Below are 25,929 nucleotides of genomic sequence, written 5' to 3'. Positions count from 1 at the left end.
ATTGACTCTTTACCTCAGTCCCAGCAGCGGGCACAATCACGGGAGGCTGACATATGGCGCCCTCCCAGAACTAGCTAGCTGTGCTGTAGATGACATTCAGGTCGGCAAGAGGCTAAGTAGTGACAACCTTATCACCGGATCAATAGGCCCATAGCTGAAATGTAAAGAAATGAATACATAGAAAAAGGTCATTATATATTAAAAGATTATCTACGAAATGTAAAAAATTGCTCTGGTCCATAAGGCTGCATTCACACCTGAGCGTATCGATTTCAGGCAGAAATTCGCACACAATCTTTACCGCAATTTTGTACAGGTCAAAAGGTCACCAATGTAAAAAACTGAAAAACGCCCAAATCTGCCCGAATTGAGCAGCAAAAAAAAAGCTCCAGGCGATTTGGAGTGGAGATGTGAACCATCTCCATAGAGAATAATTGATTTTTTTCTCCTCCAGCGTTTTGGATCTTCAGACTACAAAACGCTGAAATGTGAATGGGGCCTCAGGGACATACAGGTGTGACAGATGAATTGGTGAAAGTACCTGAGTGGAAATGTCCTCCCAATGCTTTATTTCCAGCTCCATGCAAGCCTTTTGTACGGCCTTCTCTTTCTCTAGCATAGCATTGCCGAGTTTCATTTTCAGCTCCTCCAACTGTTCAGTTTCTAGCACAGTTTGTACAATTAATGACTGCTCAGTCTGTACAGCACAGTCTTCTAAACGCTGCATCAATGTCTCTCTGGCATGTTTTAAAGCGTCATCTAGCTTGCGTTTCCATTGATTCTCAATATCTTGAATTTTCATTGCAGTTACCTAAAGGAAAAAAAAAAAAAAAAAAAAAAAACAAACAGATATAAATAAATATAATAACAGAAACCAAGAAAAACATCAAGAATATGAAAAGCAGCAAAAATAGTAAAGAAACTCCATAATATAGATTGAAATGTCAAAAGCAAGCGACCACCTCCGAAAGAGTGCAGAAAGATATGGGAAGACATCTCCCAACTGGACTGCCAGAGATGAATGAAACCATTAGACAGTTTAAATATCGGAGTCAATTCACTGAGATGAATGAATTTGAGTTAAAATAACATACGGTATTTATCTCAAAAGCAGTCAATTCATTAAAAAATATGCCTTATTTACCGAATGCGGTAAATATTTATGTTTTGACTTGAATTTACTTCAATTCGTTTTTTTGTTTTTTTTTTACCTCACATTTGATATTTTACTTTGATGAATTGACGCTCTCTTATAATCTCATGCAATATTTCCAAAAAAATGAGTCATGTGACCATCATATCGCATATGATATCCTTTACTCCCGCTCCTGTGTCATCTCTGCCCAGCCAATGACAGCCGGTGATCAGGACTCAGAAGCCGGCCAGCCGAAGAGCTCCGGGGACGTCACATCACTGGATTCTAGGCAAGTACAATTCTGCTTTACGTGTAGGGTCAAGGTAAAGGAAAATTTGAAGGTAGCAGTCCATTGTACAGCCAAGTGTCAAGTGATGGTTCACCTTTACAGAAAAAAATGAAAAGATGAAGTAACACCATACACTCTCCTCACTTTCCCAGCCCCTGCTGTACCCTAACTGGGGATGCTGAGCTGTGAGGGCCCATGCAGCTGGTCCAGCGATTTAAAATCCCCACTCTTCTCTTTGAAGTGTTTCTGGGACAAACCAGAGCAATTCTGATTGGTCAGCCAGGTTAGAAAGGGGAGGGGGTGTACAGTGTTAGTTGACCTTTTTGTTTTTTCTGCAAAGGTGAACTAAGCAACAGGTTTAAAGTGCAACCCCAAAGACTAATCTCCTGGCCTCTTTTATGTCCCTCTACTTGGTGACTAGGGGGGTCCAGATGACATTCACACCTGTGTGCAAAGGGTTCATGCTCACACTCACTAAACTGTGCTGCTAGGTGAGAGAAGACCTCATCTACTGGGGCCTTTACCACCAGGGAGCCAATGAAGCACTGGAGAATGGGGGCAGATGGGAAGTACCTGAACAGCTTATCGGGACATTTACAGTTCATGAGCCAGTAGGTGATCTCATTTTAAAAAAGGGGTAAGACTTTTGCAAGCGGTGAACGCTTTGAGTAACTTTTATGCAGCATATAAATGCAAATTTATAGTATTTAAAACTGGATTCTAATACTTCAGTAAACAAAAGAGCTATCAATTGCACTCATTTGCAGACACAGTACAGTAAAACCTTGGTTTAAGAGTAACTTTGATTGAGAGCGTTTTGCAAGACAAGCAAAATTTTTAAATACATTTTGACTTGATATACAAGTAGCGTCATGTCACAACGGAGTATAAAAGAGAAGAGAGGCGCCTCTAAGTGTAGCAATATGGTTACATTTAATGAAGGTACAACATTTAGCAACTCACATGGTTGATGATTAAAACAGGCACATCTAAGTATGCAGGCATCCGGGGTAAAGCTATCCACATAGAACGTCCTCCGCACCGCCATCAACATCATCCCTTCCACGTTTTGCTCCACGTGCGCTTCAAGCCTCGCTTTCAGATTGCTCTACTGCAAGGTAGTCTTCTTGGTCACGATTGCAGACTGACAGCAATGAGAGCCGGCGGTGCAGATGGTCTATGCAGACAGCTTTACCCCGGATGCCTGCATACTTAGATGTGTCTGTTTTAATCATCAACCATGTGAGTTGCTAAATGTTGTACCGTCATTAAATGTAATCATATTGCTACACTTAGAGGCGCCTCTCTTCTCTTTTATACTCTGGAGCTCCTGCTGGATTTTGCTTCTAATCCCCTTGTGGAGGCTTCCATTTGTGGATGGACATTTTATGGTTACACAACCTATCACATTGCTATAATCTTTTCATATAGACCAGTGGTCTCCAAACTGCGGCCCTTTGCTTGCCTTTATCTGGCCCTTGAGGCATTTTTCCTGCCCGACACCAACATTGGGGCATTATTCCTTCCACTGACACCAATGATGGGGTATTATTCATTCCAATAAGTCCAACGATAGGGCATAATTCCTGCCACTGACAACAAGAATGGGCCCCTATGCCTCCACTGACACCAACTATTTCTCTCACTAATACCAAAGATAGGGCATTGTTTACTTCCACTGGGCACAGCCCGGCCCCCCTAAGGTCTGAAGGACAGTAAACTGGCCTTTTCTTTAGAAAGTTTGGAGACCCTTGATATAGACTATAAACTGAAGGACTTATGAATAAATGGTTGTGGAACGAATCATCTGAGTTTCCATTATTTCTTATGGGGAAATTTGCTTTGATATATGAGTGCTTTGGATTACAAGCATGTTTCCTGAACGAATTATGCTCACAATCCAAGGTTTTACTGTACTTGGAGAAAGGAGCCATGTGTGGCTTTATTTTTGTAATGTATTCCAGGACAGCACTGACAGTTCATTGATTTACAGTCCAGAGCTGGTTTGAGGAATAAAGCTGTGAACTTTGGAGTTGATTTACTAAAACTGGAGAGTGCAAAATCTGGTGCAGTTCTGTATAGAAACCAATCAGCTTCCATATTTTTTTTTTTTTTTTGTCAAAGCTTAAAGTAGTTGTAAACCCTTACATATACCGAGTGAAGTGACTGGCCTCAGGTGATACACAAAGATAACGCAAATCATCCTACTGTACCTGTTTAATTTTCTCTTCAGCCCTTCAAAGCCCAGAATTTATAAAGCTTGTCTGAGCCTTCAGAAAGCAGAGGACAGGGAGCTGAAATTTGAGCTCTGCAGAGCTTAGCAAGGAGAGCACAGTGAAAGCTGATTGGAGGGAAGGGACACACCTCCCTCCACACAGCACACAGGATCAAAGCTGAGAGACTGTCAATCAGCTGGAGATCCCTCCCCGTCACCATTTTTCTCTTGGTGTCAGGCTGATAGAGGAAGGAAGGAGCAGACAGAAATGGCACTTAGTGCTCTTGAGACAAGCACACACTATAGAGGGATATACTTTGTTCATATTTCACATCTGAGGTTTACAACCACTTTAATTGAAGAAGCTGAAGTTAGAATCCAATTGGCTACCATGTACAGCTGCACCAGATTTTGCACGCTCCAATAATAGTATAATAACCCCCATGTGTTATGAATGGTGTGCGGCTGCTCTTTTTTCTACAGTCCAGAGACGTTTGTTTAGGAACACTAGCCAGACACTTTTTTGTAAAAAACCCAGGTAATGTTTGCAGGACCTGTATTACATATGCTTTATGTGGTCATACTGGACAACAAAGATGCAGGTTTGCAACCATTAATTGCCATCAGCGGACCACACACACCTGTTGCTGCTCCTTTATCCAATCTTCTTTTGCCAAAGCCAAATGAATTTCAGTTTGTCTCTTAATTTCTTCCTCCTTTTCTCTCTGCCCCTGTGCCTTCATCGCCGCCAATTCAGACTGGTGTTTATCATCCAACTCCATTTTTAAAGACTGCAACGAATGTTCTTTTTCCTCCAGCAGCCGATCTCTCCACTATAATGAAATGTACACTTAGAATGCCTGTAGGTAGTCTACTGCACATACAGTATACAAGAAAACAGAATTGTAGGTCAACAATGTACCTTTTCTTCATTTAGCTGAAATTCCTTCCTCAGACTCTCCCGGATGGTGTCCTCCAGGTTATCCTTCTCTTTACACATGGCTATGTAACACTCCTGTACTGCAGTCATCTCATTGGACAATTCATTAATTTGTGATCTGCAATATAGGAGGGAAGAGGTATTACCTAAGGCAAAGACTGCAAATTTTTTTTTTTTTTTTTTTAAGAGAAAACACATACGCTCCCCATTTAGATGCTGGATATTTAACCAAGAAATCCTTACTGTAACTGGGAAATTTTCATCTCGTATGATTGGCTCAACTGGACTTTTTCAGCTTCAAGCTTCTCGCTGAGCTCCATTCTTAAATGATTCTTAATGTCTTCATGATGCTGTTCGTATGTTCGCTCGCACCTGGGACAACACGCACTGATTATTCATCCAGAACTAACTTAGGGAATTTTACAAAGCAGCTGTAAACACTTAGGAGATGCTTTTATAAAAGCTACCAAAATAAACACTTTCCCTTTCTCTGCACTTCAACCTAATTCATCCCAAAATTAAAAAAAAAAGCCCATCTTATATTATGTTTTATGCTACACCCATATTTAGGGTGTAACATGAATTGTGGTCACAGTCTGCAGCCTTCCACCCCCAAACTGACCCCCTCACTTAAAAAGTCTGGGGGTTCTTCCACCGGCTGGCTTTGAATGTGGCACAGCCATACAATTCACAGGAATCTGTAAATGGAAAAAATACATGTCCCATCTGCCACCGCAGTAGAGGGACTCATTGGTTGATTTACTAAAGGCAAATATATTGTGCACTGCATGTGCAGTTGCTCCAGAGCTTAGTAAATGAAGTAAAGCTTCACTTTGCAAAAAATACTCAATCACATGCAAGGAAAAAAAAAACAGCATATTTGCTTGTATATGATTGGATGATAGAAATCATCAGAGCTTTCCCTCATTTCAGATCTTCCCCCTCTGATCTGGAGCAACTGCACTTGCAGTACACAGTGTATTTGCCTTTAGTAAATCAACCTCCCAGTTTTTCAATGAAGCACAAGTGTGGTGACATCATTGTACTTGTAGTTCACCAATACTTCCTCCAAACCTGAAACTGAATGTTTGTACCTCGGTATTGAGCTGTGGCTGGAGGAAGAATCTGCGGGAGCTACAGCATTGCACCCTCAATCCACTGAACATGATTGCAATGCTTTGCAGGATTAAATGAAAAAATAAAAATAAATGCACTTTTTTTTTTTTTTACTTAAAGCAGAGTTCCACCCAAAAGTGGAACCTCCACTTATCTGCTTCCTCTCCCCCTCTGGTGCCACATTTGGCACATTTTGGGGGGGGGGGGAGAGTGAATGGGAACCTGTTTTTGACAGGTACCCTTCTCCACTTCCGGGAGACATCGCCGCCCCTTGGAAGTTTGGCCCCCCCCTCCTCCTTCCTCCGCCGGGCCAGTTAGAAAGCACAGAACGTTCCACGCATGCATAGTAGGGAATCGGCTGTGAAGCCGAAAGGTTTCACTGCTGGTTTCCCTTACCATGAATGGCAGAGGCAGCACCCAAGAGCCGATCCCAAAATCAGCTGGGGTGCCAACATCACGGGATCCCTGGACAGGTAAGTGTCCTAATATTAAAAGTCAGCAGCTACAGTACTTGTAGCTGCTGACCTAATTTTTTTTCGGGGGGGGGCGCGGAACTCCCCTTTAAAATGGTTGCATTTATTTGCAAATGGTAGACATGCAAATAAAATAAACTAGTTTCTGTAAAAAAAAAAAAAAAAAAAAAAAAAAATTATATATAAATATTAAATCATAATAAAATTTTACTTGTGCCTAAGCAGTACCCTGAAAAATCTACCCTTCTGGAATTTTTTCTGAAAATAGCAGTGCGCTTCCTGGTATGCGAGTGTGCCCAGGCACTTCTGTCTCTACAGTCTCATGGCTGTATATCTGCAGTGTGAGATCTAAAGCACCTCTGTCTCTGACTGTTAGGAGATTTAAAGAGAGATTTGGTGATGTTAGTACTGTGCTGCTCATTATTCTCTGTGCTGGAGGCTCTGACATGAGGAAGCAAAGTCCTGTCTTTACTACACTGCAGAACAAGGAATGGCAAGTCAGTATTAGGGGCTGCAGTAAGATACCAGGCAATGCTGGAGACTAAGCCTCTACTGTAAAGGTTGCATGCTTCCTACTGAACACCAATATAAAGGGGCATATTCTCAAGGACCCCCAATCAATTGGTTTTAGTAAGGGTTCCTTAAAACCCGAAAATTTTAGGGGTTCCTTCTGGGGTAAAGAAGTTGGTAAAGGCTGATCGAGGGGACTAGGTCAGTATGTGGAAAAAAATTGAAAGTTGTCAGACCCACAAAATCAAAAGAACCTAGTAGAATGTAGATGAGTACACTGAAAGATAAGTGGGATTGTATTAAAAGAGAAGTATGCTGTTTCTTTTTTCAAGAATCATACTTTACCTAGGTGGATGCAGCATCGGTCCATCTGTCCCCCGCCGCCTCTGCACTGAGAACCAAGGGATCTAACACCGCCGATGGCTCGGTTCTCACAGCTCCCCGAGCAGAGAGCTGCTGCCTGTCAATCAGTAGCTCTCTTGCTCTGCTCCCGCCCCCCCCATGCTCACTGGAGCACTGGGCTGTGGAGGGGCAGGGATCAGCCGTCCCAGGCTCTCAGCGGCTCGCGGGGACGGGTATCAGTTAAGGCACCTGGCGGATCCAAACTTTATTGTCAAGATGATGTGGTCCCTGGAATTCAGCCCGTTCTCTGCTGAAAACGGGTCACAGGAGTGCAAAACAGATTGCACTCATGTGATCCATAGGAGAAGTACAGCCAAACAAGCTAATCCGTTCTCTTTTGGTTGGGGGGAGGGTTGTCATTGTCGGTGGGTAGACTGCACTATGAAGATGCTCTACCAGTCCTACAAGGGTGAGAATAATGAAAAATGGACACCGACAGTCCAGACACACTATACAATTCTGTTACTGCTCATACATATTATATATACAGTGTATGTGTATATATAACATATACACACACACATACATATAGATTTAAATTTCTAGATTACTCAAAAAATACAATGGTAAGTATATACACAAATAACATGGTTTTCCAAGTTCCTGTGATTGTGTGACGGTGCAGGTGTCAGGAATAAGATTATAAATAAACTGCAGCTGTCACTGGATGAATGCCTGATTTATGCTGCATCTGCTATGTGGAAGAAAAGTGATCTGAAGGCAATAACATGAAAGAGAAATGTAGTAACCCGGTTTTAAAATTAATCTAAGCTCTGATTTTATTAAAAAAAAAAAAAAGTATGTATTTTTAACCCAAAAACTTTTTTTCTATTGCTCTCAGGCTCCTCCAAAAAATGTTCTTCTTGCTGTGATCCGACTTCCTCTTAGAGGGTGGCTACCTTCATCTCTATGGTCCCCACTGTATGTAGGAATGTAGCCAATCACCCTAGCTCACTCCTGCGATGGACTGGGGACTTTAGAGCGATGATCATCAACTCCGGTCCTCAGGACCCCCTAACAGGCCAGATTTTATGTATTACCTTGGGGAGATGCAGACTAGAATACTGCATCACTGAGCAGCAAATGATATCACCTGTGATGTATTTCAGTTATCCTGCAAACCTGGCCTGTTAGTGAGCCCTGTGGACAGAGTTGATGACCACTGCCTTAGAGTATTGGACGTGTAGTGTGAATAGAGCAGTGCACATGACCGCAACGAACGTGCACTACTCTGCTGGTCCAAACAAATGGGAGGGGAAAAAAAAAAAAATAGTGAAGCGGGATTGAGGACGTCACAAGAAGGCAAAAACACAGTAAGAAACAGTTTCATGAAAAATAGGATTACAGAGCCATTAAAGTGGATCTGAAGGCTGAAGGTTTTTAGCTGGCTCCCCTCCCTATTGGTTCAGACACAGCAGCAGACACCATTGGTTCCCGCTGTGGTCAATAACAGCCAGTGATAGCGGGGCTGAGCCCTGTTGTGTGTGTCAATGGACACAAGGAGTGGGGCTTGGGAGCGAGCATGCAGGAGTGTCCCCCCCATAGCAAGCGGGTTGCTATGGGGGGCACTCAGTGGGGGACCCAAGAAAAGGAGGATAGGGGTTGCTCTGTGCAAAATCATTGCACCAAGCAGGTAGTATAACAGGGTTTTTGATTTTAAAAAAATGGTGCCTTTAGTCTGACTTTAAGTAGTGGATGTGTATGAAGAATAAGGATATACTTTAGTGTCCTGTAAAGTACCTAAATCTTAGGAAGACGTGTAAAGTTTTGTTAAGTGCCTGCAAGTATATTCACAAACTGTGCAGAACAATTTGGAAGCCCTGAAGCCCAGGAAGATAAAATAAGCAAAACAACGTCATCTCCTGATGTTTTTATTGGCCGTGTCCTCCCCACCTCACTATCACTCAATCACTATGATGGACAGGCTCACAGACCAATATGTGCAAACTGCAGAATAAAGCTACATGCAGGAACATTTAAATGAATGCTTTGCATATCTGCACGGCTCCTTGAAGGGGCTCTGTAGCTTATGCATGTATTTGCAAATGTGAGCAAATTAAACCCTTGTTTTTAACGCATGCTGTTATGCCGCGTACACACGGTCAGACTTTCCGACGGAAAACATGCGATTGGAACTTGCTGTCGGAAATTCCGACCGTGTGTAGGCTCCACCGGAATTTCCTACACACAAAAACTGAGAGCTGGATCTAAAAATTTTCCGACAACAAAATCCGTTTGCGTAAATTCTGATCGTGTGTAGACAATTCCGACGCACAAAGTTCCACGCATGCTCGGAATCGAGCAGAAGAGCCGCACTGGCTATTGAACTTCATTTTTCTCGGCTCGTCGTACGTGTTGTACATCACCGCGTTCTTGACGTTTGGAATTTCCGACCAACTTTGTGTGACCGTGTGTATGCAAGACAAGTTTGAGCCAACATCCGTCAGAAAAAATCTATGGATTTTGTTGTCAGAATGTGCGATCATGTGTACAGGGCATTAGACAGGATAATTTGGTTGGTTGCAGGCTGGTCGGTAAGTTGCGCTGGGACATTTCTTTGGTTTTGCTTTGCATGTGTTGCCCTTCCATAGGCTCCTTGCTGCAAAGGCCAGTTATAGGTGAGGGCAGGGGGTCATTGGTATACAAACACGCCTGAGCTCATCACTAGTCCGGAGCTGTAGGATTTCGCCATAAGCATACAAAATCACCGGCCACTTTATTAGGTACACCTGTTCAATTGCTTGGTAACATAAATTGCTAATCAGCCAATCACATGGCAGCAACTGCAAGTGCATCAGAATTTGGGAAGAAAGGGGATTTAGTGACTTTTTAACACAGCATGGTTGTTGGTGCCAGACGGGCTGGTCCGAGTATTTAAAAAAACGGCTGATCTACTAGGATTTTCACACACAACCATCTCTATGGTTTACAGAGAATGGTCTGAAAAAGAGAAAGTATCCAGTGAGCGGCAGTTGTGTGGACGAAAATGCCTTGTTGAGGTCAGAGAAGAATGGGCAGACTGGTTGGAGATAATAGAAAGGCAACAGTTAAATAACCACTCGTTACATCCAAGGTATGCAGAATACTATCTTGGAACTCACAACACATCGAACCTTGAAGCAGATGGGCTACAGGAGCAGAAGACCACGCCGGGTGCCACTCCTGTCAGCTAAGAACAGGAAACTGAGGCTACAATTCGCACAGGATCAACAAAATTGGACAATAGAAGATTTGAAAAATGTTGCCTGGTCCGATGAGTCTCGATTTCAGCTGCGACATTCAGATGGTAGGGTCAGAATTTGGCATAAACAACATGGAAGCATGGATCCATCCTGCCTTGTATCAATGGTTCAGGCTGGTGGTGGTGTAATGATGTGGGACAAAATTTCTTGTCACACTTTGGGCCCCTTAGTAACAATTGAGTATTGTTAAACACCACGGCCTACCGGAGTATTGTTTCTGACCATGTCCATCCCTATATGACTACAGTGTACCCATCTTCTGATGGCTCCTTCCAGCAGGATAATGCACCATGTCACAAAGCTCCAATCATCTCACCACTGGACAATGAGGTCACTGTACTCCAATGGCCTTCACAGTCACCAGATCTCATCCAATAGAACACCTTTGGGATGTGGTGGAATGGGAGATTTGCATCATGGATGTGCAGCTGACAATTCTGCAGCAGCTGCGTGATGCTATCATGTCAATATGGACCAAAATCTGAGGAATGTTTCCAACACCTTGTTGATTTTATGCAATGAATAATTAAGGCAAAAGGGGGTCAAACCCGGTACTAGCAAGGTGTACCTAATAAAGTGGCCAGTGAGTGTAGATTGTCATACAAACCAAAAAACAGATAGACTGCTTGGCCCTAATGCTACAGGAATAGCCGGCCTAAAGCTGTAGGATGGAAAACGTTTCTCAAATTTCTAACAGTGTATGTGGTTTTCATTAAGTAAAAGTACATTCATTCCAAAATTGAATGTTAAAAACTAAAATTTTAAAGTACTTTTGAAGTGGAACTTTACCTATAACAACTTGATAAAAAATAATGTTCTTCAGTGAGGAGCATACATTCCACATTATTAATTATGCTACCAAAATTAGTGTGCGCTATAAATTGCCTCCAGCAAAGTTACAGTTTCGTCTTGCCAGTGGCTGCCATTTTGCTGAATCCCAGAGCCCCTGAGCAGCAGTAAATCTTTAGGCTGTCCACAGATTGGCCTCTAGATATTCGGCACAGTGTCCAGAAAGAGAGAGCAACTGAGCATGTGCAGAGCAGAGTGAGACAGTGTATTACTGGATTTTATACAGTATAGGCACTTATTTTTATTGTTTTGCATATTTATATTATATTTATATTTACAGAGCAGGACTTCAAATTTTCTGACTATAGTTCCACTTTCAATGAGGTCTGGTAGGCCATTTAATGTACTGAGAATATTCGTACAAACATTCGCTGAAAATCTACCAGTGTATACCCAGCTTTATAGTTTGAAGCGCTAAACAGAACAAGATTAAAATATTTGTAAAAATGCTAAATAATTTACCTCTCAATGGATTCCTTCTTATCTTTATCAGAATCTTGAATCATTTGTCTCATTTCACTACAGAGCTGCTGATTTGCTGCCTTCAGTTTCTCTTCATTTGCAGTGAGCTCATCGATATGCAACAAATGTTTCTATTATAAGAAAAAGGAAACAAAAAGGTTAAAAAGTGGAAACAGATTATAAAGCTCCATTCAGCTCTGTTCTATGTAGATAAAACTTGTGAGTATTAATGGAGTCCTATAAGAAAATGGAAATTCCGTATTTCATTCTGTCCCCTGTTTTTAGTGACATAGATAAATCTCCCTTCCCCATAATTCCTAAATAGCAGGTGGACTTTAGTTTGTTAAAGTGACATTAAAAGGTTTGTTTTTTCTTTTTTTTTTTTTTTTTTAACCACTTGTCTACCAGACACTTACACCCCCTTCCTGTCCAAGCCATTTTTCAGCGCTGTCGCACTTTGAATGACAATGGCGCGGTTGTGCTATACAAACAAACCCAAACAAATTTTTTATAACTTTTGTAAAAAAATAAAAGACCAAAAATTATGAAAAAAAAGAAGAAAAAAAAAAAAAAAGAAGAAGTTTTTTACTTTTTTTCTGTTCAGTAAATTTTGAAACTAAGTAATTTTTCGCCTTCCTCTGATGTGCGCTGATGAGGCGGCACTGTTGGGCACTGGTAGGCTGAACCGGTGGGCATTAATGAGGTGGCACTGACGAGGAGGCACTAATATGCCGCACTTATGGGCACAGATAGGTGGCACTGGTGGGCGACACTGATTGCCAGCACTGACTGGCATTGCTAATGGGCATTGATTGGTGGCACTTGTGGGCACTGATTGCTGGCAATGGTGGGCACTGATTGGTGACACTGTATTGCTATATTGTAATCAGGGCACCGATGATCAGTGCCCCGATTACATTCCCAGATGTACACCTGCGTGGAGATGCCGCTGATCGGCTCTCCTCGCCCCACATTCTGTAATGCTGGCCATACACTATACGAAAAATCGGCCGAAAAATCGTTCGTATGGACACTTCGTTCGTTTTTCGGCAAGTTAGTGGGTACAAATCGATAATCGTTTGTGACGTTTTTGTGGAAAAAAAACGAACGGCATGTTTGGAAAATTTCTGCCGAACGTACGATAAATTGCAAGGTTAATGTGTTTCCCGTCCGAACTGCCTGCACTAGGTATATGTAAAAAAACGAACACAAAATTATTTATTCATGTCCACTGAACAGATTATCGGACATTATATGATGGCACGATCGTTTGCGGTCACGGTCGAACGTTCGTTTTTCGAAAATGGGTTCGGCCGATTTTCTGTATAGTGTATGGCCAGCATTAGTGTGAGGCGAGGAGAGACGATTACTGGCATCTCCGTGTTTACATGTGACCGGCTGTGATTGGACACAGCCGATCATATGGTTAAAGAGCTGCGGACTTTACAGAGATCGGAGTTACGCAGTGTCCTAGCAACACGCCCTTGGGCAAGCGGAGGCCTCCCAGAACGAGAGCCGCACATTTGACGGTGGGCAGGTGGCAAGCAGTTAAATAACGTCATACTTACCTGCTCTGTTGCAGTGGTTTTTGCACAGAGCAGCCCCATCCTCCTCTTCTCAGGTCCCCCGCTGGCACTCCTGGCACCTCCTTCCTGCCAAGTTGCTTGATATGGAGGCACTCGAGCAGGCTCACACATGGAGTGAGGTTCGGCCCAGTCCCCGCTCTCTCCCCTTTGGCTCACTGGCTGTGACCGACAGTAGCAGGTGCCAAAGGCTATCGCTGCTGTCTCAGCCAATGAGGAGGGAGAGACCCGGGAGAGCCGAGGCTCTTGTGCACATTGCTGGATCAAGATGGGGCTCAGGTGAGTATGGGGGGGGGCTGCTTAACAGAGAATGTTTTTTACCTTACTGCATAGAATGCATGAGCCTTTACAACTACTTTAGGGAGGCAGCTCTAAGTCTGGATGGAGGCAGCAGAACTCTATACAGTGAAAACAAGGGATGTACAGTATATTTAAAGACTTGGACAATCATGTCTTGGAATCTTAGGAGCGCATTTATATAAAAAATAATAAACAACTTGCAGAGCCATTTGTCCTGCAAAGCTGTATGTACATTCATTTTGCGGGAATGTTGGCAAAATCAAGTGTTACTAGGCTATTTTCTCTCCAGGTCCGATGTTCTTTTCATTCATAATAGTGTGACTCAGGAAAATAAACGCATTATGACCACTAGATGGAGTGGATGACCGTATTTCTTTCCCCTATAGCTCCTTCTAGTGGTCACAATGCAGTATTTTGCCGATTCATGCCATTGTGATGAATGAAGAGCGTATGACTAGGGTTAGGACTAGCCTAGTAACATTCAACTTTGGCGACATTTGCACAGAACAAAAATGTACATGCATCTTCACAAAACAAATAGTTCAAAGCATTTATAAATACAATCCTTATTATAAAGGGCAGCAAATGGAAGAAATGAATGGCCATAAAGGATTATCTAAGTAAGCAATGAGTACAGACAATACATTGTGAAGAAGGGCCTGAAGGACAGTGAAGACTCAGAACTGAAATTACAATGTAAGTAGCATATGAGAAAAGAAACCCAAGAAGAAAGAGTTATGGATGTAAGACATTATAGGGGAAGCAATTAACATCACAAAGAAAGATTCTGTACAACAAGTATGACGGACTGGAACATTATGAAAGAATCATTACATGGCGGACAAAGGGGTATAGTACTAAAAAGAGATGCTAGTTCATAAACAAGAAAATGGGCCTCATTCACCCAGCTGGCACTGGATATTGCCAGCCACATGTGGCACATCAAGCAATAATATGAAATAAATTTTACATATATATCACGTGATTAAATGTTTAAATAGTTTAATGCATGAACACATGCCTTGTGATTTTAACATCTAGGTTAAATTTTTTTTTCTCTAGGTTGATAAAGCAGCAAGTATTCAGACAGATCTAAGTAGATTTTTATAGCACTGAAGTAAATGATGTAACAATCAATCATTTATTTTACAGTAACAATCTTGCCAGTGAATCTTTTACACCTTAAAAAGTGATTGTAAAGGCTGAAAGCCATTTACGTTCATGCACGAAGGTAAAGAGCCTCCAGTATGCACCCTCCCCCATATACTTACCCGAACCTGATCGCAATCCAGCAAAGTTGCTCACCCGGGTCTCTGCCTCCTCATTGGCTGGGAGACAGCTGTTAATCACAGCCAGCGAGGCGGGGGCGGGACTGAGTGTGCCTTATGGACACAGAGCGGGGCTCGGGAGCGAGCACGCAGGAGTGCCCCAATACCAAGTGACGAATCAGAGCCTTTAGTAACCCTTTCAGGCCCCTTTAACGTGGGCGATCCAATCAAGTCCACCGGTCAGCTTTTCAGGCAGAATTCCATGCATTCCAATGGATGGGCTGGTGTAAACAGACTTGTGTCTATTTACACCCACCTACCTCCAGGTCCAATTTAAAAAACAAAAAGTAAATAAATAGAAGCGCTCTCCCGGGGGATTACTTTGTGGGCGCGCTCCCGAGTCCAGCATTTGGCATCCATAGCCACAGAATGTAGGACTCTTCCCCACCCCCCTGACGCTCACGTCATTGGATTTGATTGACAGCAGCGGGAACCAATGGCTGTGTTGCTATCAATCTATCCAATCAAGAGCTGAGAACCCCTGGGCAGAGAGACAGCGCGTCCTCGCCGGGTCAAGTTCGAGGACTCAGGTAAATAAAACGGGGGGGGGGGGTTTGGGGTTGCTGGGGGCCGGTCACTGCCAGGTGTTTTTTCACTTTAATGCATAGGATGCGTTAAGGTGAAAAAACACGAAGGTTTACAACCCCTTTAGGCCTGGACTGAAGTTTTGCCAAAGAATATGCATTTGACATCTACAGTATATTTAATTTAAGCAAAGCTGCCATGTATCACAGATATATAGGAGGAAAAAAAAAAAAACTTTTAGGATTTCACTGACTACATGCTTCTTCCACTATATAGTGAAGCCAATGGCTCATGCATATGTAAAATAAGAGGCACAAACATGCTTTAACGCAAATATCCTGGTGGTTTTCTGTTAACCGGGGAACTGTAGGTGGCACGCACAACCAACCATAGAAGTGACTGGCTGCTTTTTTGCAACTTTTGTGTTTGAGAAATACATTATACACGCATGAATGTATAAATGCCAACGCAAGAAAGCATCAGCGTTCACCCAAGTATGACCGCATACAGCAATTCACTTCTGGCCGACTGTATGTTCTCCTGCAGCCCCCTAGGTGCTGAAAACAGCTGGGATTTTTGGGCTCCAGTATATCTGCATTAGCCCCAACAGCCACAGACTTTATTTTAAAAGCAAGTCAGCAGTGGAAACTTTTATATTTCTGTCCTCACTGGCTCATTTTTAGAGGTTTTACCTAGAAAGGTTGACTCAATTTTCAAACATTTTTCTAATTGGAAAATGTGTGAAACTTGCGTTAAAGCATTTATAACGAGACCGCTTAGCTTATTAAAAGTAGATCAACTTTTTTTTTTCTTGTATTCGAGCTCCTCATTAACAGCTTACTATGGAGGGGATAACAACCTGCTTTCTCCCCCCTTCCAACCTACATCTGCATAGACTGGGGGTGATAAGTGATTGGAAAGTGTGTGGTTATTTTGTTTGTATTATTACCCATTCTCAAATGAATTTGCAAGACCAAAAAAAATGCACAAGAACAATTATTCAAGCAGAAATTAATAAAGTCTTGTTAATTACGTCCTTTAGTTATCGTAATGCATTCTATGCATTAAAAGAGAAAAGTTTGGGAAAATTTTTTTTCCATAATCATACTTACCTAGGTGGATGCAGCATCAGACCGCTACTGCCACCTCTTCACTGAGATTGGAGCAATTGAACATCACCGAGCAGAGAGCTGATGTCTGTCAATCAGCGGCTCACCTGCTCTGCTCCTCCTCGCTCATTGAAGCGCTGAGCTATGGAGGGGTGGGGAGCGGCTCGCTGAGAGGCTGATACAGACATCAGTCCAGGCACCTGGTGGATCCAGACTTCCAGAGTCGGGATGACGCGCTGCCTCGATTGATCTGTGTGACGTCAGCAGAGAGCGGACTTCAGACCGCTCTCTGCTGAAAACGGGTCACAGGAGTGCAAAACGTATTGCACTCCTGTGACCAATAGGAGAAGTACAGCCAAACAAGCTCAGGCTGGACTTCAAGGTAAAAAAACCTTCTGCAAGCAGCGCCCCCCCCCCCCCCCCCCCAGCCCCCCTTTAATACCTGAGTCCAATCCTGATCCTGCGATGTGCATGGGAGCAGAGGCTCTCTCACCTCACTCCCTCCTCACTGGCTTAAGACACAGCCAGTGAGGAAGGAGCAGGGCTCAGGGCCAAGACACACTTAAGGACAGACAGAGCTAGCTCAGGAGCGAGCACACGAGTGACTATAGCAAGCAGCTTGCTTTGGGGGCACTTGGGAGGGACAAGGAGCGCCGGAGGGGGACCCAAGAAGAGGAGGATCAGGGCTGATCTGTGCAAAACCACTGCACAAAGCAGGTAAGGATAACATGTTTGGTATTTTTCAAAAATAAAAATGGTGCCTTTAAAATCACTTTAACCACTTCAGCCCCGGACCCTCTTCCTGACCGGAGCACTTTTTGCGATACGGCACTGCGTCGCTTTAACTGACAATTGCGCGGTCGTGCGACATTGTACCCAACAAAATTGACGTCCTTTTTTTCCCACAAATAGAGCTTTCTATTGGTGGTATTTGATCACCTCTGTGGTTTATATTTTTTGCGCTATAAACAAAAAAAGAGCGACAATTTTGAAAGAAAAGCATTATTTTTAATTTTTGCTATAATAAATATCCCACAAAAATATAGAAAAATTTTTTTTTTCCCTCAGTTTAGGTCGATGTGTATTCTTCTACATATTTTTGGTAAAAAAAAAAAAAAAGCGTATATTTATTGGTTTGCGCAAAAGTTAGTGTGTCTACAAAATAGGGGATAGATTATGGCATTTTTACTATTCATTTTTTTTTTTTTTAATTAGAAATGGTGGCGATCTGCAATTTTTATCGTGACTGTGATATTATGGCGTACACATCAGACACTTTTGACACTATTTTGGGACCATTGTCATTTATACAGCAATCAGTGCTATAAAAATGCACCGATTACTGTGTAAATTACATTGGCAGGTAAGGGGTAAACACTAGGGGGAGATCAAGGGGTTAAGTGTGTCCTAGGGAGTGATTCTAACTGTGGGGGGGGGTGAGCTAGCACTGACATGATAGCGATCACTGCTCCCGATAACAGGGAGCAGTAGATCCCTGTCATGTCACTAGGCAGAACAGGGAAATACCTTATTTATATAGGCATCTCCCCATTCTGTGGCTCTGTGACACGATTGTGGGACACCGACGGACAGAGTCCGCGGGACCCGCGGGCACGGCCACGCTGTACACGGCCCCACCAATTAAAGAGGACGTACAGGTGCGCCCATTTGCCCACCGCTGCCATTGTGCCTACGTATATCGGCATGCATCGGTCGGCAAGTGGTTAAACCTTCACCTACTGACCTTGCCACTGGGGATAGACCAGAACTCACCCCCCCCCCCCCCATGTGCAAGCAAAAACACAGCCCACTCTGATTCTTGTCTGGTAAAAAGCCTAGGCTTATGACATCACACACAGCTCTCTTTCTCTGACAGCTCCTAAGAGTTTGCCAGGAAGGGAGGGGGGGGTGAGTCATAAGAGGGCCAATGAGAGCTGCAGGTGTGCCTCTGTGTAAATCCAGGAAGTGAACAGGCAGCAGCTTCAGCTGCCCACAGTTAAAATGGATGCAGCCAGACTCAATGGAGGGCGATTTCTGCAGCATATTTGGCAAGTACAGAATCACAGTATATATAAAATAATATGCAAAGTGGTTGGAGGGAAGCTTCAGAATGGCAAAGAGGTTTTTATTACAAATTATGTGAGCAGACTGCAGTTCCTCTTTAGTAAATCAACCTATATATGTAAATGTATTATTAGTAAAATACCTCAACTTCTTGCTGAAGTTTCTGATTCTCATCCAGCAGTCTTTGAACCTCCTGACTTTCTTGTCCTGTGGATCTTTGTAGAGCAGCGGGATCCATGCGCTCAAAGTTCCCTGGTCTGACCTGTAAAGTGATAATAATGTAATAGTAACCAGAAGGAAGGTCTGCTCCGGTGACATTTAGAACCTTCTTGCCTTTATAGCAGCACAGAACATACTTCACAGTCCTTGACTTCTTTCTCAGCCCTTTCAAGTAGCTTTTTCATTTCCTCGGTTTTTGACTGATAACCCCTGAGATCAGACTGGAGCTGTATAATCTGCTGACGTTTGGCTTTGTTGCTGCTCATACAACGCTCCAGCTCTGTTTTCAGCTCTGCAATGACAGCATCCGATGAAAGGTCTTTTCGGACACCATTAGTGCGCAGTGACCTGCATGGACATAAAAACAAATGTCAACTAAATACATGAGGTTCACTGAGCATTAATCAGTGTGAAATTCAAATTTACCAATTAAAAGATTTAAAGAGGTCAATCGTGTGTTAGGTAATACATTGCATTAGGATACAATGGGCTTTACAGAAAGGTGTGAGTTTTAAAAGAGAGAGTATAGTGTCCATATTATGTTCTTAGGTCCTGCAGGTCTACATCACAAGGTGCCAGGCCCATAGGGGGTTACTTGCTAAAACTGGAGAGTGAAAAATCCGGTGCAGCTCAGAATAGAAACCAATCAGCTTCCAAGACTTATTGCCAATGCTTAAGTGAACAAGCTGAAGTTACAAGCCGATTGGTTACCATGCACAGCAGCACCAGACTGAGTGTTCCAGTTTTAGTAAACCTTCCCTATAAGGTCTACACGAAAAAAAAAAAAAAATGTTTTCTTATACCTAAGGCCCCTTTCACACTGGGGAGGTTTGCAGGCACTATTGCGCTAATAATAGCGCCTGCAAACTGACCCGAAAGTGCCGCTGCTGTCTCATTGATTTTAATGGGCAGGAGTGGTGAAGGAGCGGTTTATACACCGCTCCGAAGATGCTGCTAGCAGGACTTTTTTTTTTTCCCCTCCTGCTAGTGCGCCGCTCCAGTGTGAAAGCCCTCGGGGCTTTCACACTGGAGCGGCACACTAGCAGGAGGGGAAAAAAAAAAAGTCCTGCTAGCAGCATCTTCGGAGCGGTGTATACACCGCTCCTTCACCACTCCTGCCCATTAAAATCAATGGGACAGTGCGGTTTTTAACCCTTTCTTGGCCGCTAGCGGGGGGGGTAAAACTGCCCCGCTAGTGGCCGAATACCGACGGTAAAGTGCCGCTAACAATAGCGGCGCTTTACTGCCGACGCCACCCCTGCCCCAGTGTTAAGTGCAAAAAAAAAAAAAAAAAAACACAAAACCTTCTTATCCTGCCAGAAATCTTGTGAGCTGATACATTTCCAATACTCTCTGCTGACTTATCAGTTTGCAATGTTCTCAGCTCTCTCTGTGGAATAGATAACTCAGCCCATCTATGTTATTGAAAATAGGATAAGGGAAGGTATTCTGTAGTCCTTAAAGTTGAAAAAGAAAAAAAAAAAAAAAAAAAAGGAAGAAAAAACGCAAAAAAAAGTACAGGACTTCAATGTACACTGCAAGCATGAGTGCTTTAGAGAAGGCGGCAGGGGACTGGTGCAAGCATGGAGCAAGACCACTGGAGCGAGGAATAAGGCAAGTATATGCCTCCATAGACTTCGGCCACAGTAAACGACACCAGTATGGTGAGTGAGCGTTAAGAAGAAGTGTGCTTCTGGCAGGATCACCAGCTGAAAATAAAAGGAACAAAATCCAATCTAAAAAAAAAAAAAAAGTATGCAGCAACCATATTTTAGTTGGAGGTTGGAATAAATTAATTAGCTTTGTCTTTAGGGTCAGATACACTTTAAAAATAAACCTGTACTGCAATAATACCATGTAAAACAAAGCCTTCCCACAGCCAGCAGATAGGATAAAAAGTGCCAGATCATGCCTTTACTGTTACAATTTTGAGTCTTAAATACCAGAAGTACAGCCATCCAGGGGGCCCATGTAAATATCAACTTAAAAGTCAATATTTGCATAGGCATAGACCCCACTACAGCAACACTCAGGCCCCTGGGCCACCTTCCCCTTCTTAGCGCTGTCTATGGTTGTTTTTATTATTAATTTTTTATTAGACCCCTTTCACACTGGGGCGCTTTGCAGGCGCTACAGCGCTAAAAATAGCGCCTGCAAAGCGCCCTGAAAGTGCCGCTGCTGTGTCTCCAATGTGAAAGCCCCGAGGGCTTTCACACTGGAGCGGTGCGCTGTCAGGATGGGAAAAAAAGTCCTGCTAGCAGCATCTTTGGAGCGGTGAAGGAGCGGTGTATACACCGCTCCTGCCCATTGAAATCAATGGGGCACCGCGGCTATACCGCCGGCAAAGCGCTTCTGCAGAGGCACTTTACGGTGGCTTTTAACCCTCTCGACCGCTAGCGGGGGTAAAATCACCCCACTAGTGGCCAAATACCGCCGCTAAAACGACGGTAAAGCGCCGCTAAAAATATCGGCGTTTTACTGCCGACACACCTCCCGTCCCAGTGTGAAAGGGGCCTTAAGTTTCAAGTTTTCAATAATACAGAGATAATAAGAAGTTACAGCAGAATATCTTCTAATAAGGGATATCCATAAAAATCAGTGGCACACATGGCATTAGATGATTCTCCTCTAAGCAGGGCATTTTTTCAGCGGGAAAGCAGGAAAACGCAGTTCCGGCACCTCTAGCACTGAATGTATGTAATGGCAAGGAGTGCTGGGGTGGGCTGGAGGGTCTATTGTTGCTGGAGCGGATCTATTTTTGAGTGGTGATCTATTGTTGCTGGTGGGTCAATTATTGCTGGAAGAGATCTACTATTGATGGAGGGGGTCTATTGTTGCTGGCTGCTGGCTAGTCTATTGATGCTGGCTTCTGGGAGATCTGTTGTTGCTGCTGGGTGGTATTTTGTTGTGGGGGTCCATTGTTTCTGAGTGAATCTATTGTTGCTGGGGGGGGGTCTATTGCTGCTGGCTGTGGGGAATCTATTTTGCTACATTTCTTGCTATCATTAACACATTTCATACAAATTATTTAGCACCACAAAATGATACTTGGCTCTGTACTCTCTAAAAGGGGCAGTACTGAGAGGTGGGTAGGGGATGAAACCAAGGAACGGTGCTCAGAGGTGGGTAGGGGGTGGAGATAAGAAGTGACTCAGAAGGGTGCAGTTCCTGCACCTATTCCCTGAGAAAAAAGCCCTGCCTCTAAGAACAAAAGTCTGAATGGAGTAACTATACATAGTTACATAGTAGGTGAGGTTGAAAAAAGACACAAGTCCATCAAGTCCAACCTATGTGTGTGATTAGAGGTCAGTATTTCATTGTATATCCCTGTATGTTGTGGTCGTTCAGGTGCTTATCTAACAGATTTTTGAAACTATCGATGCTCCCCGCTGAGACCACCGCCTGTGGAAGGGAATTCCACATCCTTACTGCTCTTACAGTAAAGAACCCTCTACGTAGTTTAAGGTTAAACCTCTTTTCTTTTTTTTTAAATCAGAAAGGTTTTTATTTTGCATAAGAAACAAAATCATACATCATATACGTTGAAACATTGAATGTATACATATTTTAGAGTATTAGTGCAGTTCGTCATGAATACAGTTATCAACATTTTAAGATTGCCAACAGGAGGTTCTATTTGCATTCTAACAAAAGTAAAGGCAATTGCACTATTATCCTTTAACAATAAATTTGACATATAATATGCCTCGTAGAGAGTATATGTCTGAATATCAGATGGTATACTCGGATATTGACTGGAATAGTATCTCCCTTGTATAGGAAAACTCCTGTGTTATATAATATCTTTAAACTGTAAAAAAAGGGGGAGACACAATAATTTTCCAATAAAATCAGTGGGATCAATCTCAGTATAGTATAGCTCTATTATGCTTGTCTGTGTTCATTGTGTTTAGTGCAATATAGTATTCTCCAGTATTGGGGGGAGAAAGAAAATATCAATCAATAAAAAGAAAAAGAAAAAAGAAGGAAAGAAATAGAAAGAAAAAAACCATTACAAAACAAAACCAAATCTTGCCATACATTGCAACATTGCATATTCTGCCTCATACCTCTCAAGGAGCGTATTGCCCTGTCTATCCCTTTCTTTTACATACTTTTATTATCCATATAATGGTCATGTCCACATCAGCCCAAAAGTAACCTATCTTTGATTAGTTGGTGTGGGGCTAGACCAGGAACATCCAGCCATGCTTGCCATATTGATAGAAACTTTTGTGGGACTTTTCTATGTTGGTAGGCAATCTTTTCTCTTATTAAGAGTCTATTGACACTGTCTATCCATTGCTTCTTGGTGGGCACTCGCGGAGTGATCCACCACTGAGCAATTAATTTCCTTGCCATGTATAACATTCGGATGAGCGCTATGCGGGTGGGTGGTGGTATCGACTCGTCATCTATTCCTCCTAATATACATGTTACTGGGTTTCTCTCAAGAGGTATCATAAATATTTCTGTTATTGTGTCTAGGACATCCTTCCAGTACCTAAATAATTTGGGGCACTTCCATATCATATGGAGTAAGTCTCCATGATCACGTTCACATTTTGGGCACATGGGAGAATCTCTAATTCCCCACTTATATAATTGAAGGGGAGTTCTATATGCTCTGTGAAGTAGATAGAGGTGTGAGATTTTCTGAGATGCAGACAGAGATACCAAGGGGGCGTTTACCAAGCATACATCCCAACTATCTCCGTCTATTGCCCCTATGTCTTCCTCCCAGCGCTGTCTACATGGTAGTCTAGAGGAGTCTTGTATTCGCGTGACAAGGGTGTTATAGCAGCGGGATATCATCCCCTTTTTATTTTCTTCCATGAAAACTTCCTGAACAATCGGATGTTCTGTGTGGTGGATCCTGACAGTTCTGCTCTGGGTTTGTAAAGCATGTCGCAATTGGAGATACTTATAAAAATTGTTATGTGGGATCTCAAACTCTATTTGGATCTGTTGGAATGATTTGAGGGTATTATTTTGGTATAGTTGTGAAACAAATTTAATACCTGCGTCCTCCCAGTTCTTAAAACCTTTTAATTTTTGTATTTCCTTAAATTGTCTGTTTTTCCAAAGAGGTGTGCAGGACAAAAAACCTGTAACGCCTAGTAATTTTTTTACAAAAGACCATAACATGATCAACAATTTAACTGTAGGGGCCTCAGGGTCTAGATGTAAGAACCCCGCCTCCAAGCTTGCCAGTGCTGAATAATTATTTTCGTCCCCTAATGTAAGCATCCGAATCGGGTCTGTGTGATCCAATAGGCCCCATCCTCCCAGCTGTTGCAGTTGGGATGCCAGGTAATACATTCTGGGATGAGGAACAGCAAGTCCCCCCTCCTCCTTGCCATATTGTAATGTGGATAATTTTATCCTTGCTGTCTTTTTCTTCCAAATAAGCTCCCTAAATTGGGTCTCTATCCTATCGAACCATCTCTTAGGTATCCATACTGGGGAATTATTAAAGATATATAGTAGTTGTGGCGCCCAAACCATTTTAATAAGGTTAACTCTCCCAGCCACTGACAAGGGCAATTTACACCAAGCTCTGCTTTTTTCCCGGAATTTAGTCAAGAGGGGCGCCAGGTTCTGATCAATATAGGTGGCCGGGCTCGATGTCACCTGAATCCCTAGGTAGCGAAACGAGCTCACCTGTTGTATCATTTCTGCACCCAGGGGCAGTGGGGTATTCAGGGGGTCAAGTGGCATCAACACCGACTTGTCCCAATTGATGGAGAAGCCTGATAGTTCCCCAAAATCCTTTATGAGGGACATGACCATTTGTAACGTATCTTTTGTGTCCCCTAAGTACAGCAGGGTATCGTCTGCATACATGGATACCACATCTTTATTTCTTCCTCTCCGAAAACCCACTATTCTTGAGTCCCCTCTAATTTTGGCCCCCAAAGGCTCTAAGGCCAGGGCAAACAGCAGGGGCGACAACGGGCACCCCTGCCTAGTGCCCCTAAATAGAGGAAAGGGTTCTGAAAGCTCCCCATTGATGCGGATCCTGGCGGTGGGTGTGGCATACAGAAGCTGTATCCAGCGGATAAAGGTGTCCCCCAATCCCATGCTCCGTAGTGTCTTCCACAGATAGGGCCACTCGACACTGTCGAAGGCCTTAGCTGCATCAAGTGAAAAAATTGCCCTATTGCCTGGGTTGTCCGTTGGGAGTTGTAAATTCAGGAATAGCCGCCTTATATTTTGGGCCGTGGATCTCGTGGGTATGAACCCAGATTGGTCTCTGTGTACTATTTTATGAATTACTTTGGCTAACCTGTTTGCTAACATCCGGGCCAGCAACTTAATATCGGACGTGAGCAATGATATGGGCCTATAAGAGCCAGGGGAGTTCGCATCTTTACCCGGTTTTAAGAGGACAACGATGATTGCCTCGTTCATCGAGTTTGGTAGGGAACCTTCCTCTAGTGCCTCATTATAAACTTTTAATAATGTGGGGAGCATAGAGTCAGCATAACGTTTATATACCTCTGACGGGAGACCATCCATGCCTGGTGATTTGTTATTTTTGGTTTGGGATAAGGCAAGATCTAGTTCTTCTGCCGTTAGAGGGGCATTAAGCATGGTCCTGTCTTCTATCTGGAGACTGGGGAGCTCACAGCCTCCCAGAAAATCTTCTATTGCGCTGTCAGTGGGCATCACCTTTGAGGAGTAGAGATTGGCATAAAAATCCCTAAAGACTTTCAGGATATCAGAGGTAGAGGTTTTCAAGGACCCCTGCTCATCACCAATGGCAGGAATAAGAGAGGATGATTGCTGGGACCTTGCCAGTACTGCAAGCATATGTCCAGTTGTCTCTCCCTCCTCAAAGTGTGATTGTTGCAAAAAAAAACGTTTATTTTCCGCTAACTGCAGTGCTAATTGGCCCGACATTGTCTGCGCGCTTAACCATGCTCTTTTGGTATCTTCCGTGGGGTTATTAGTGTAGGTATTTTCAGTCTCGGTGACCATATTCCGTACCATCAGTTCCCAAGCCTTGGTGTCAGTCTTAATCTGTGAGATTGTTTTAATAAGCTGTCCTCTCAAAAAGGCCTTCGCTGCATCCCAGACCACCCCCAGTTTAGCAGTGCCAATATTATCCTGTATAAACAGCCTGAGTGCTGTATGTATAGGGTCAGGTTCGGCAAACAGCGAA

At 43.2% G+C, this 25,929-nt stretch overlaps 1 protein-coding gene across 1 annotated transcript in view; it reads right to left on the bottom strand.

Annotated features, from left to right (window-relative positions):
- The window catches only part of CEP152 (centrosomal protein 152), a 116,182-nt gene that overhangs the window by 48,812 nt on the left and 41,441 nt on the right, over positions 1–25,929 (bottom strand). The window contains exons 13-19 of the mRNA XM_073618667.1: positions 18,899–19,109; positions 18,685–18,804; positions 11,634–11,764; positions 4,823–4,951; positions 4,562–4,697; positions 4,281–4,472; positions 542–811 (exon numbers count right to left, since the gene is read on the bottom strand). Of these exons, the coding sequence (XP_073474768.1) occupies positions 542–811; positions 4,281–4,472; positions 4,562–4,697; positions 4,823–4,951; positions 11,634–11,764; positions 18,685–18,804; positions 18,899–19,109 (1,189 nt within the window). The remainder of the gene's footprint in view (positions 1–541; positions 812–4,280; positions 4,473–4,561; positions 4,698–4,822; positions 4,952–11,633; positions 11,765–18,684; positions 18,805–18,898; positions 19,110–25,929) is intronic.

Source organism: Aquarana catesbeiana, linkage group LG03, assembly GCF_042186555.1.
Source record: "Aquarana catesbeiana isolate 2022-GZ linkage group LG03, ASM4218655v1, whole genome shotgun sequence".
Classification (NCBI taxonomy): Eukaryota; Metazoa; Chordata; class Amphibia; order Anura; family Ranidae; genus Aquarana; species Aquarana catesbeiana.
This window is presented reverse-complemented; position numbering and strand designations above follow the sequence as displayed.